Source organism: Schistocerca americana, chromosome 2 (genome assembly GCF_021461395.2).
Source record: "Schistocerca americana isolate TAMUIC-IGC-003095 chromosome 2, iqSchAmer2.1, whole genome shotgun sequence".
NCBI lineage: Eukaryota > Metazoa > Arthropoda > Insecta > Orthoptera > Acrididae > Schistocerca > Schistocerca americana.
The window spans coordinates 46944445-46958271 of record NC_060120.1 but is presented as its reverse complement, the minus strand read 5'-3'; the positions used below and the strand labels follow the sequence as shown (position 1 = coordinate 46958271).

The window sequence follows — 13827 nt, the reverse complement described above, 5'->3', positions numbered from 1 at the left end:
GGGGAGGGAGAGAGAGAGAGAGAGAGAGAGAGGGAGAGGAGAAAACAGGCAGAGAGAGGATGGGACGTGATGCACAAAGAGAGGGATGGGGAGGAGGAGAAGAAGGACAAATAGGGGGACAGGTAGAGATGAACAGAGAGAACTAGGGCAACGAGTTTAGGACTTATGTCCAATTCTCATACACATTTTGAAGTTGTTAAGCAGTCCGCCCCCGGTAGCTGAGTGGTCAGCGCGACAGAACGTCAATCCTAAGGACCCAGGTTCGATTTCCGACTGAGTCGGAGATTTTCTCCTCTCAGGGACTGGGTGTTGTCCTAATCATCATCATCATTTCATCCGCATCGACGCACAAGTCGCCGAAGTGGCGCCAAATCGACTTCAACCCGGCGAACGGTCTACCCGACTGGAGGCCCTAGTCACACGACATTTACATTTTAGTTGTTAAGCATTGGCGGGTTTGCTAGTGTATTATATAGAAATGGTGCTTCGTCGGAGCCGAGGAAATACAGAGGCGTATCGAGAGTAGTAGTTCAAATGGTTCAAATGGCTCTGAGCACTATGGGACTCAACTGCTGAGGTCATTAGTCCCCTAGAACTTAGAACTAGTTAAACCTAACTAACCTAAGGACATCACAAACTTCCATGCCCGAGGCAGGATTCGAACCTGCGACCGTAGCGGTCATGAAGTTCCAGACTGCAGCGCCTTTAACCGCACGGCCACTTCGGCCGGCGAGAGTAGCAGTGATCAATAAGATACTCTCAGGACAGGGGAAAGAAAATTAACGTGTACCAAGTAAGCTTTATAAAGGGAAGATTATATTCATCAGGCATCTTGAATTTAAAACTCGTAATCGTGTACCAAAATCTGAGAAGTAAGAATTTCGCGTTAACGTTCTGGGACTTAAGGAAAGCCTTTCTCTCAGCACATAGACAAATACAGTTCTACATTCTGGAGGAGATGCGTTAGTACAGGAAATCTAATGAAATGATTCAACATACCTTAACGAAAATGGCATCCTCGGTCAATATGAGTGGAACAAGGTCGTCAGGAAATTATGAAGTTTGTGGTAAGTTCCTATGGGACCAAACTGCTGAGGTCATCGGTCCCTAGGCTTGCACGCTACTTAATCTAACTTAAACTAACTTACGCTAAGGATACAACACGCACAGACACACACACACACACACACACACACACACACACACATGCCCGAGGGAGAACTCAAACCTCCGACGGGCGAGAGCCACGCGAACCGTGATAAGGCGCCTAAGACCACGCGGCAGTCTTCAGGGAATGGAGACGAAAATGAATGTATAACCTGAAGGTGGAATACAGTAAAAAAAAAGGAATGAACATAGGATGTTGGGTATTCCCTCAGAAAATTGCAATATTGGCAGTCATTAGTACAGTGAACTTTTCGGACCACCCAGACTGCGAAACAAGCCGATAGAACAGGCGCACTGATCACTGTTGAGAATGCGCAGTACAGGGCAAATACCAAGACAACTCCAAAATGCGTGATATTAGTAGGAAGAAAATGATTGAGAATGCAGTAAAATTTACTAACAACATTTATTTTTTAAATGAAAAAACAGACATAAATTAAAGTTATTGGTTGAATACTGTAAACAACTAACAGTTGGATTAAGAGAACAATCGACAATGATCCCGGATGGCAGAAGTGAGTCAAGTACTTTGGCCTTAAAAATTGGATAACACCATCTGAATTGATCTGACGCTGAGCAGACGTCGATTGATGAAATCTATTGAAGTTTATATAGGTGCAGCTGAGAGGAAGTTGCGATTGAGATCTGTAGACCTTGACAAGGCCGGACCAGCAGTATGTTACCCTGTTTGCTTCGTGCGGCGATGTAAATAGCAGCTGGCGAGAAGTGTGCGGTGTTGGCAAGACGTGGAGGCGCCACCTGTGAATCGACCGCAGCCATGAAAGAAATGCAAAAATGTCACGGACTAGCGATCAGGCAGACGGATCGCAGTTTACTCTCTACCAGAGCCGTGAAATCACGGTAGATTTCAGTGCGCTAAACACCCGTTCGCTGGTCGTACCAAGGACCAATTTGGCTCACTTATACGACCAAGCGCACAAGGATACCAAACGTGAAGACTGGTAAACGAAAAACGAATAAGTGTGCCCTCAGGAAACGAGTAGTCCGAGACGTTTGAAGTTACACTGTCAGTATAGTAAGAACTTCACCACCAGCTCTCCAATCTAACTACTCGTAAGTGAAGTCAGTCTCAGGACAGGCCCCAAGTACCAACCACACATGCCAGAGCTTCGACCAGACGATGCTTCCAGACTGAAGTCCAGAACCCGAGTGCCTCGAACCTCTCCAGATAAAAAGAATTACCATTTATCCGCAAAGTACATGAACGACACCACCTTCACCCCATCTTGAGCCAATCACAGGGCTTTAGAGGCGCAAAATTTCCTTCCTAAACAACAGCAGAAACTCATGTCGAACCAGCGCAAAAGTTAAGAAACCTGCATCTCTGGAAAAAGAGAAACCACTAATTAATGACTTTTTTAAGTTTTCACAGAGGGAGAAGATGTTTTTCTCTGAATCCGCATTGCTTCCCGTGGCAACAAGCGAATAGATACCATCTTAAAGATCTTTATCTAAATCGCCTGTGCCTTGGAGTATGTTAGTCCTAGCTGTAAGGTGCAATAAAGATTCTATGTCTAAACGTTTCTCGGATGTCGGAGTTTCTTATACAATCGAGGCGGCTGATGGAAGTGAGTCACAGGCCTATTTGCAGTATCGGCGAATGAGAAAACTCGTGAATTTTTATTACGCGTGGCTCTGCACACAATGCCAGGCTTACGACTCCACTGTGTAGACTCGTACCTTCAGTCTGTCACTCCAGCTCAGCCTTCGGCTGGCACCAATGCAGGTATAGCGACATTGTCCTGCTGGAGACCTGTCTTGACTAAGGGCTACTCTGTCTGCCCTGTACGGCTGTGGGTCTATCCGGCAGGATTTACGGAGGGATGGGCTCGCTGACATTTGTTTTCAACTTCCAATATACCATTTCTATGAACCAATAACCATAAAAATACCTCATACCTTTAACGCCCTACCATGCTCCATCAACACCTGCTTAGGCCGTAAAGTTGCTAGAATCTCGCTCAAAGTGCGTAAGGTTGTAATAAAACCATTAACAATTTTCTGTGTGCGAAAAATTGGTGACAGAGTAACTTGTACTCTCTCAAACTTCGTCCATTGTACATAAACGCCGGTCGGAGTGGCTGAGCGGTTCTAGGCACTTCAGGGTGGATCTGCGCTGCCGCTACGGTCGCAGGTTCGAATCCTGCCTCGGGCATGGATGTGTGTGATGTGCTTAGGTTAGTTAGGTTGAAGTAGTTCTAAGTTCTAGGGGACTGATGACCTCAGAAGTTAAGTCCCATAGTGCTCAGAGCCATTTGAACCATTTTTTCTACATAAACCCTACTCACATATCCACATACCCGCACTACTAGATAGTTGTCTGGTTAGAATTCCGTCCATTATGTTTTCTATACTGTCGCATGATGCCATGTCATGTAATTATCAATCCGCCACTGAGAAGAATGTGTGCACAGGAATGGTACAGCCAACCGTGTGTGCATTCTAATGTGCTCAAGAGAATAACGGCACTTGCAGTTCCATTAACATTTCTGTGAATGCAATTATGTCAAGTCTTCAACTGTGACTGACTTTACGAGTGTGTTAAATTTATTGATTCGAATAGTTTCACCAGATACATGTGAAATATCGTCGGCCAGGTTCTTCATTTGTGTTTATGCGCTGTCATTAAATCGTGTACGAAATACGTTTTAGTTTCTCTACTTTGTACCACTACTAAAATGCCTTTATTCGTCACTACAAACTTTTCGTTTTATTAAGTTCAAATACCGCTAATGGTATTTTTTTAAAAAACGTGTCTTACTTGTAGTGAAGATGTGATGCATGTGTACTGGTTTCACTAGACCTTCGTATTTATCTACAGTTGCTCTGTCGAGTCAATAAAAAATAAACGGAGAAAATAAACGGCGAACAGCGAAACATATGGAGCTGACAATGATGCCTAGTAGTAAGGTAGTAATTTTCGGACTGCGAATAATACACACAGTGAGTAGTCAGAGGGAGGAAGAAAGCGAACGGGAGGACTATTTCCCCTTTACCTAATTTATCTCTTGTAGACATTCGCCTGAGCGACCTATTGCAGTTGGTGTTTTATTTCTATGATGTCGCCTTGCGGGTGGTTTGTGTGTCGTCAGAAGAGCGAGGTGTCAAAACAAGGTTACTACCTCGCAATACAACCACAAGCGAAGATACTCGCTGCCAAGTCACATTGATGAATGAGCGACCCTGTTGTAGCCTCGCCCAGAAATGTTTCGGTACGCTGCCGCAGCCGCTTGTCTGCTTACGGCCGATCACGGTACAGCTGAGCGACAGTCCTCGGTCATCCGCTGAGATGACAGTATTGACCTTTAGTTGGCCAGCTACGTGATCAGTGTATCAGTCAGAACTCCGCCTCAAAGTTATTGTTAAATGTACTCTGAGTGATAGACTTGTATGTTGTCTGTATCGAGTGATACCTTAATGTTTAGAAACAGTTGTAAATGCTAGTGACATTCTCATGGAAGGGGATTGTACGACAGTAATTCGTCTTACCTATGTTGTAATAAAATGCACTTATACTCTGAGTCTTACAGTACCCACTTGGTCCCCTCCTGGAGCAAACTAAGGAACTCACCGTTCGTCCGGTACAACATTTGGCAACTTTCTCTTGGAGGGATATCCACCCACACACATATTATTTCATCAATATCGTGTACTGATTTTTTCACACGTGTAATCCTGTATCAGATGACACAGATTGTTTGAAGCTCAGTTGTAGAGTGGAAATCGATAATGGGCTAAGCGCAAAAGACTAATTCCGAGTTATTCAGTTTTTCTGTTCGAACAAAAATATTTTAATGAAAATGACTCAAGAAAATTTTTGTATGTTCTCTATAGTATGAGTCACACACCTATTGCAAAATCTTTGATGCTCCCTTCCCTTTATCGACGGAAATAAATATCTTATTCTGAAAAACGCAGAACATGCCAAAGACCATACAAGTATCTGTAAAAACGAGGTAAGTACCAATGAAAGAGATCTCAATCATTTATCACTTTTGTTAATAACAATCATTTTACAGATACACTGTCCTCTGATTAAATTACTTTTAACCCTTGTTTTAAGTTTATATACGACAAAGCAGTTTTAATTGATAAAATGTTCGACAAATCTACTGATAGCCACTTTCACATATGGCATTATCTGTTATAAATCCTCTTTCTTTTCTGCTGATAAGTTGTTTCTACAGTGCTGTGACGGAAAACTAAGTTCTTTATTATGACAGTGGTAAGTTCTTTCTTGAAAATGTTGCAGGTGATTCAGTCTTCATGTTCGTTAAACATTGTTCTCAAGTTGACGAAGCTAGGTGCAATGTCTTTCACTACAATCCAGTTCCTTTTTAAAATGTTTATCTTCGTTCTCTTTCTATGTGCATCTGCTGTTTTTTTTTAAATAAAAATGCCCTCACGCTGGAGCACAGTTAACACAAATGTACTGTTCGGTGTTTTACAAGGTCCTTTGGTACTTGAAATCGGACATTCGTCCATCCTCTTACGTTTTTCAATCTGGACAAAATCTGTCACACGCTGCAAACATTCACAAAGCTTTATGGTACTTCGCCCGCTTTAGCTTCGCCAGTAGGCCAGTACATACATTTCATGCTATCTTTCGGACCTTATATGCATTGCTAGAAATGACTGTGCCGCTTAACTCGCTTTTCAAGTTGTTGACAACGGCGCTTAGCTTGCTTCCTCGCGTAAAACTCAAAAAAATTCTTTTGGCACTTGGCCCGCTATGATTTTCACTCTACGGTTCATGTTACGACTTTGGCGACGCAGAAACAGAAGCTTCAATAGTCACACTAGCATGTTGTGGTTGCAGGACCCCATCTTGCACCACTTGTCTCGTAAGGGCGTCTCGCTGTCCGGCGACCTGACAGAGGAAGACATGCATCGACAGGAACGGCTTTGGTCCTTGGTTCAGTGCACGCTGTCGGCGGCGGAGCTGCGCGTGTGCTGGTTGCATCCCAAAACGCGGGATACGCTGACGGAGCCGCAGGTGGTGGGTCGCTACCCGTGGCCGCTGAGCACCATCATCGGCCGCAGAAAGCGGAATGAGGCACTCTCGTGGCTGACCGCCAGGGAACCTAGCAGCACCACGGCCTCGGACCTCGAACTCTCGCTCGACACGGTGTACAAACAGGTAGGGTCGTGGGCGAAACTGTATTTCAAGGAAGCGACTCGATCAACTCCCGTCTGTTCAAATCTCGTAAACCTCTGCACATAGTAAGCTCACCAGACAAAGAGCCAGTCAATCTGAGGGGATATCATGGCCTGTAGATTCGATAATGGCGTAAGTTTTTGGCGAAATAGTTCGCAACTCTGTTCAGCTATGCCACACCCAGCTGAAGCCATTTTCTGTTTACCATTCCTATAGAGCTATCAGATTGTGTGGATGTTGCCTGTTAAATTTAACCCACTGCTAAAAATAGTTCAAGGTACTTTATGTGGGATTAAGATCTGTTATTTAGCCTGGCAGTCGAGCTGTGGTTGGATGCCTGAGTGTTTGTCAAACAATGCTTGTATGCGAGCATTCTTATGATCATGGCCGGCATTTTGGAAGACTGGAACGCCCAAGCATACTCAGCGTAGATTTGTAAATGAGTGGGCAACTGTTGTTCACCGAGAATGTTGAAATAATCGTCCTGGTTCATGTTCACCGTATTCGGCGTTCGAAAATGTTCCATAGGATTTAGGTCGGGACTCCGTGGAGGCCAGTCCATAAAGGGCATATTATTATACTGTAACCACTCCTCCATAGACCGTGCATTTTGAACAGGTGCTCAATCGTGTTGAAAGATGCAATCGCCATCCACGAATTGCTCTTCAACAGTGGAAAGTAAGAAAGTCCTTAAAACATCAATGTAGGCCTGTGCTGTAATAGTACCACGCAAAACAACAAGGGGTGCAAGCCCTCTCCATGAAAAACAAGACCATACCATAACACCACCACCTCCGAATTTTAATGTTGGCACTACACACGCTGGCAGATGACGTTCCCTGCGCATTCGCCATACCTACACCCTGCCATCGGACCGCCACATTGAGTACCGTGAATCATCACTGCACACAACGTTTTTCCACTGTTCAATCGCCGAATGTTTATACTCCGTACACCAAGCCAGGCTTCGTTTAGCATTTACCGGCGTGATGTGTGGCTTAAGAGCAGCCTCTCGACTATGAAATCACCTCCCGCCTAACTGTCATAGTACTTACAGTGGATGCTGATGCAGTTTGGAATTCCTGTGTGATGGTCTGGATAGATGCTTGCCTATTACACATTATGACCCTCGCCAACTGTCGGCGGTCTCTGTCAGTCAACAGACGAGGTCGGCCTCTACGCTTTTGTGTTGTACGTGTCCCTTCACGTTTCCACTTCACTATCACATCGGAAACAGTGGACCTAGGGATGTCCAGGAGTGTGGAAATCTCGAGTACAGACGTATAACACAAGATACACCAAATCAGCTGATCACGTTCGAAGTCCATGTGTTCCGCGGAGCGCCCCGTTCTGCTCTCTGACGATGTCTAATGACAACTGAGATCGCTGATATGGAGTACCTGGCAGTATGTGGCAGCACAATGCACATAATATTAATAACGTATGTTTTTCGGGGTGTCCGGATACTTTTGATCACATAGTGTACTGTTGCCTCACTCAGTCTTGCTTTAATCAGGGTTACTATTTTCTCTCAGGTATTCAATGGAATTACATTCGGAGGATGGGCGAGCCTGATTTTCATTCGTTTTAATAGTGTGTTCGTTAACGTTAACACTATCGTTTATACACACCATGTAAACTGACTCGTTCCACCTCATTTCGATAAACGAATCGTTCAAATGATCTTTGGTACATGTAAGTAGCTGACAGAACATACTCCATTTGACCGCATACAGTCACAAAGATGGGTATGTGCTCTTGTAATTTTATTTTAGCTATTCTGTCGTCGCTGAGGTTGTCATGCCAAAAATTTTCTGACCATACTTCTTCTCTGTTACTGTAAATTGTCCCACATAAACAAAGCGTTTCCCTGACTTTATGGAGGGGCACTTGGTTGGTTGAAATAGCTCTGAGCACTATGCGACTCAACATTTGAGGTCATCAGTCCCCTAGAACTGGAACTACGTATACCTAACTAACCTAAGGACATCACACACACCCATGCCCGAGGTAGGATTCGAACCTGCGACCGTAGCGGTCACGCGGTTCCAGACTGAAGCGCCAATAACCGCTCGGCCACACCGGCCGACGAGAGGCACTTGGAAAGGTAAATTATAGACTCTCACCGTGAGCCAAGACCTAATAGCGAGAGGGGTAGGCCTTTCGGTGTTCCATTTAAAATTAATTTTCAAGGTTTCTCTCCTCGAGAGAGACACGGTACTCAAAGTTCAGCTAACTGTTCTCTGCAGCACGGACGACACTCCGCAATAAACAAGAGCTCCACTAAACACAGCCGCAGCAGACTCTGCAGGTCGAAACCGACAACCACGGGTCGCTGTCCTCGTCTACTCCCCGGTGTGGGTAACACACCTATAAGTAACAGCCGATGTCAAGGAACTCGCGAATTCATATTGAAGTATTTCATATAATCAACAGTCTCTGTTCCTTCAGAATACATTTAAGTATTACATTTATCCCACTATGAGACATGAAGGGGTCCGCTCACATGTTAGCGATGTCGTTTCGCCTACGTTACATTAGTTTCGCAAGGAAACGCTTAACATCCTCTATAGAGTCCCGACCACACACCATGTGATGGACATATTTAGAGAGCCCTGAAGAAAGGAATTCGTGGTCATCCATTTGCCTGGAATGAAGAGGTCCTCGGTTGGATGCAATCATTTTTCCGTAGGAAACCGAGGACATCTTCGCATTAAGCCACTGTCCGTCTGGTCTCAAAGTGGGACAAATGTATTAATAGTTACGGTGATTACTATCAACTAAAATGCAGTTTACTTCTTTTCAAGCCGTCTCGCTTGCATCTGACTGCCTCTTATAACGATCTTCCCGTTGGTCTGCGAGACAAGTAGCGAACTATCTAATCCGAGGAATTGGGCGCCCAGGCTAGTGGTCCATCTCCATGTAACCACTTGTCTAAAGATGGTCTAGCACGCATGACGGAATCTGCAAAATGTAAACAAAAGACATGCGTGACATATGAATATTTAACGCAGGTAGTGCACCATGTATGGAAACTATGTAAGAAACATCGACACTTTAGATTGAAAATGAAATCAGATTTCTTTTGAAGTGGTGCATGGAAACGGTCAGTTGCCGGTATATGATTCTACGTAAAATGTAACGTAGTTGGTCACTAGTACCAAGCCTAGATATTTGAAACGCGAATTGTACAACACCGGTCGGTATTGGAGCTCATGGCAATCATCTTTACACTACATAATGGATTAGGCTCTATTAAAATGGGCGTAAGTGCTCATAACCATTACTTCAAGTACTAAAAGAATACACATATCTGGTGAGCACGGAGACTTGAGAACTACACAATTACGATGCCGTTTTTCAAGTAGCGACTCATCTTGTCGAAATGCGAAATCGCATGCGCAAATGGGACTGACAAAAATTGTTTGTAAGTATTCTGTTCAATATATTGACGTGGTGTCAAATGACCGATGAAACAGGCCCTGTTTTGTTGCTCCAAGCACTCCGAATCAAAGAAAGGAATTAACGACTGTAACTGCCAGTGGACATTAATGTAAATGAATGGGAAAAGTAGAAAATTAGTGGTACATTTGCGTTCGAACCTGGGTTTCCTGCTTACTAGACAACTAGACAGACGTGTTTACCACTGCGCCATCCAGACACAGTGATCATCTCCACGGCATGAACTACCCTAGTATGCCTCCCATCGGATCAAAAATGGTTCAAATGGCTCTGAGCACTATGGGACTTAACTTCTGCGGTCATCAGTCCCCTAGAACTTAGAACTACTTAAACCTAACTAACCTAAGAACATCACACACATCCATGCCCGAGGCAGGATTCGAACCTGCGACCGTAGCGGTCGCACTGTTCCAGACTGTAGCGCCTAGAACCGCTCGGCCACTCCGGCCGGCCCCGTCGGATCAAAATTCTCAACTTAGGCACACTACTGATATAGTTGCTCCTGCCTATTATCCTCAACAGCCGGCCGTGATGGCCGACCGGTTCTAGGTGCTACAGTCTGGAACCGCGCGACTGCTACAGTCGCAGGTTCGAATCCTGCCTCGGGCATGGATGTGTGTGATGTCCGTAGGTTAGTTAGGTTTAAGTAGTTCTAAGTTCTAGGGGACTGATGACCTGCGAAGTTAAATCCCATAGTGCTCAGAGCCATTTGAACCATTTTTTTGTTATCCTCTATAATCGCAGCAACTGCCGCTTCCCACAGAAGATTGAGCGCGGTGTGCATCCTCACTGAAGTGATCAGTGGTTGTGCTCGCGTTAATTACACACGTGGTGTCTGTTTTTTCTGACATGTCCACAAGAGCAGACGTTATTTTGATCCTGCAGCCGCTATGAATCAAGCTATTAAGCAATCACTGACATTAGCTACCACTTGGGACTGATCTATGTCAGTGTATTTAAGTAATGTGTGGTACAAGTTGAGAGTTTGTATCTGGTGGAACGTGAGATAGGGAAGGCCGTGCAGCGGCGATGAGCTCTGTGTCTAGGTGCCGTAGCATCAGCGCATTTACCTAGTAAGCAGGAGAACTGGGTTCGAATCACAGTCTGTCACAAATTTTCAACTATCCCCATTGATTTCAATGAACGCCCACTGGCAGCTAAGGTCATTATTTTTAATTATAGCTTCCAAAGGCAGATTCTCGAAACTGACGTCAAAACTTGACAGATGGACTAATCATAGCAATTAAATACCACGTAAGGACGATCAATGAAAGAACGAGAAGGGATATACTGAATTGTAGCGTGTCTGGTTAACTGTTGATATAGCTATTTTAGATTGATGTTGTACAAAATGAAATGCGAAATAGAATTTAATGTTTGGACTAAGTAGTACATGAAGCATTCTTGCGCTTATAAACCTACACATTGGGTAATTAGTAATTTGGGGGATAAATTAGGATGATAAACTCTTACTGCGGAATCTACACCCCTAGACCTTTACAGGAATTGCTTGAAAATTTATACTCCGTCCACAAGCCCTGGCAGGTCCATCGGCCTCGACGGACCGCCGTGTCGTCCTCTTCCAATAGCGTCATTTGATGAAGTATGTATGGACGTGGTGTCAGGATATCGCCTTCCATGCCACTGACGGTTTTCGTTACCTAGAGCCGCTACTACTCGGTCAAGTGACTCCTGACCTGACATCACGAGGCTGAGTGAAACCCAATCCAAACCTTCCGGCAAGGAAAGCTCCCTGGCAGTACCGGGAATCGAACACTGGCGCTTCGCGTGACAGATAGCCGAAATAATTACTCAGTTATGGAGGCGACTTTCAGGAGAGCTACGAAACCGTCTGTGCTGACGCTTAAAACGTGATGTCGTACTTTTGTGGATTTGTAGCGGGTGTCGGGATGGTTTACTACTTAATGAATTCATTGCAAACCACGGCCGGCCGCTGTGGACGAGCGGTTCTAGGCGCTTCCGACCGGAACCACGCTGCTACTACGGTCGCAGGTTCGAATCCTGCTTCGGGCATGGATGTGTGTGATGTCGTTAGGTTAGTTTGGTTTAAGCAGTTCTAAGTCTAGGGGACTGATGACCTCAGATGTTAAGTCGCATAGTGCTTAGAGACATTTGAACCATTTTTGCAGACCACCAGGGTGGTGGGAGATCTTTGTCAGGGCAGCAGGTACAAAGAGCCAGATGGACGGTCCCCGTAAAGTCATAGCAACAGCTCTATAACCATAGGTTATTCATAAACAGTACAGGAGTCGCAATGTTGTCTCGCTGCAGTCACCGTCCCGGACGACCCTGGGCTGTGGCTTGTGGGTAACTCAGTAGCCATCTTCGGGAAACTGCCAGGGCCTAGAATCGAAACGTCGGTGACGAAATTACATTGTCAGCACCCTGGTAGTGCAGTACCGCATCAGGCCCAGGTAGGTCGTCAACACGCAGCGATTGTGAGCTCCGTAGCAAGTCGTTGAAACCATGCGGTTTCAGATGCGCGACTTAATGCAGGAAGTACCCAATGACTCTGGCGAAGCATGCAGTGACACTGACCAGCAGACGCTACCTTGCAGTAACAAAGTTCGCGCACACATAGCAGGCGGCGTCTTGTCAACGAGTTAGTCCAGCTGTGAACTATGGGCTCCCTGAAGGGCGCCCTGAAGTTCGCAGAAGTCTTCCACTAGATGCACTCCAGTGGAACGCGCCGTTTCATCTCCCACTGGCATATCGGCTAAGGGTAGCCGGGAGTCGGGCTGGTAACTTTGGTGGCGTCTAGTAGCAGTGTTTTTGGCGACCCGCATCGAGTCGATAGGTACCTCTTACAGCCGGCTGTAAACGCTGATAGGCACAGTAGAGCTGAAACGGGCGGAATTCATGGTTGCTCGTTTCATCCTTGTTACGACAGGACATTTTCTTCCTCACATACGCCAAGAAAGTGGCGTTTTGCCAAGATTAATCATGTAGTAAACCACTGGTGATCGAGGGAAGTAGCAACAAAACGACTATTCACGTCGTTGTGCAGAACGTATGACTGTGACTACATACCATCTGACTTTCGGAAAAATATCATCCACACAATTCAGATGATTGCAAGAGCTGACAAGTGCAAGAATTATCACACAATCAGCTTAATAGCTCGCGGATCCAAGTTGCTGATAAAAATACTGTACAGAAGAATGGATAAGGGAATTGAGGATGCGCTAGATGACGATTATGTAGGATTTAAAAATGGTAAAAACATCCGAGAGGCAATTCTGACGTTGCGGTTGATGATGGAAACAAGACTAAAGAAAAATCAAGACACGTTAATAGGATTTCTCGGCCTGGGAAAAACGTTCGACAATGTGAAATGGTGGAAGATGTACGAAATTCTGAGAAAAATAGGCGCAGCTATAGGCAGAGACGGGTAATATAAAATATGAAGAAGAGCCAAGAGGGAATACTACGAGTGGACGACGAAGAATGTACTAGTCGGATTAAAAAGGGTTGTAGTATTAGTAGGGATGTAGTATTTCCCCCCTTGTGTTGAATCTGTACATTGAAGAAGCAATTATGGAAATAATATAAAAGCCCTGTAGTGGAATTAAAACTCAAGGTGAAATGATATCAATGACACGATTCGCTGATGACATTGCCATCCTGAGAGAAACTGAAGACGAATTACATGGTATGCTGAATGGAATGAACAATCTCCTGAGTACTGAATATGGATTGAGAACCAATCGAAAAACGACGAAGGTAATGGGAAGTAACGGAAATAAGAACAGCGAGAAACGTAACAAGTGGATTGATGGTCACGAAATCGATGAAGCTAAGGAATTCTGCTACCTGGGCAGCAAAATAAGCAATGACGGACGGAGCAAGGAGGATATCAAAAGCAGACTAGCACTGGCAAAAAGGGCATTACAGGCCAAGAGAAGTCTACTAGAATTTCTGAGAATGTACATCTGGAGTACACCATCGTATGGCAGAGAAACATTGACTGTGGGAAAACTGGAACACAAGAGAATCGA

General features: G+C 44.9%; 1 protein-coding gene across 1 annotated transcript in view; it reads left to right on the top strand.

Moving 5' to 3' along the window:
• LOC124593773 (metaxin-2-like) overlaps nt 1-13827 on the top strand; it is a 137273-nt gene that overhangs the window by 82748 nt on the left and 40698 nt on the right. Inside the window, exon 3 of the mRNA XM_047132121.1 lies at nt 6008-6328. Within this exon, the coding sequence (XP_046988077.1) occupies nt 6008-6328 (321 nt within the window). The remainder of the gene's footprint in view (nt 1-6007; nt 6329-13827) is intronic.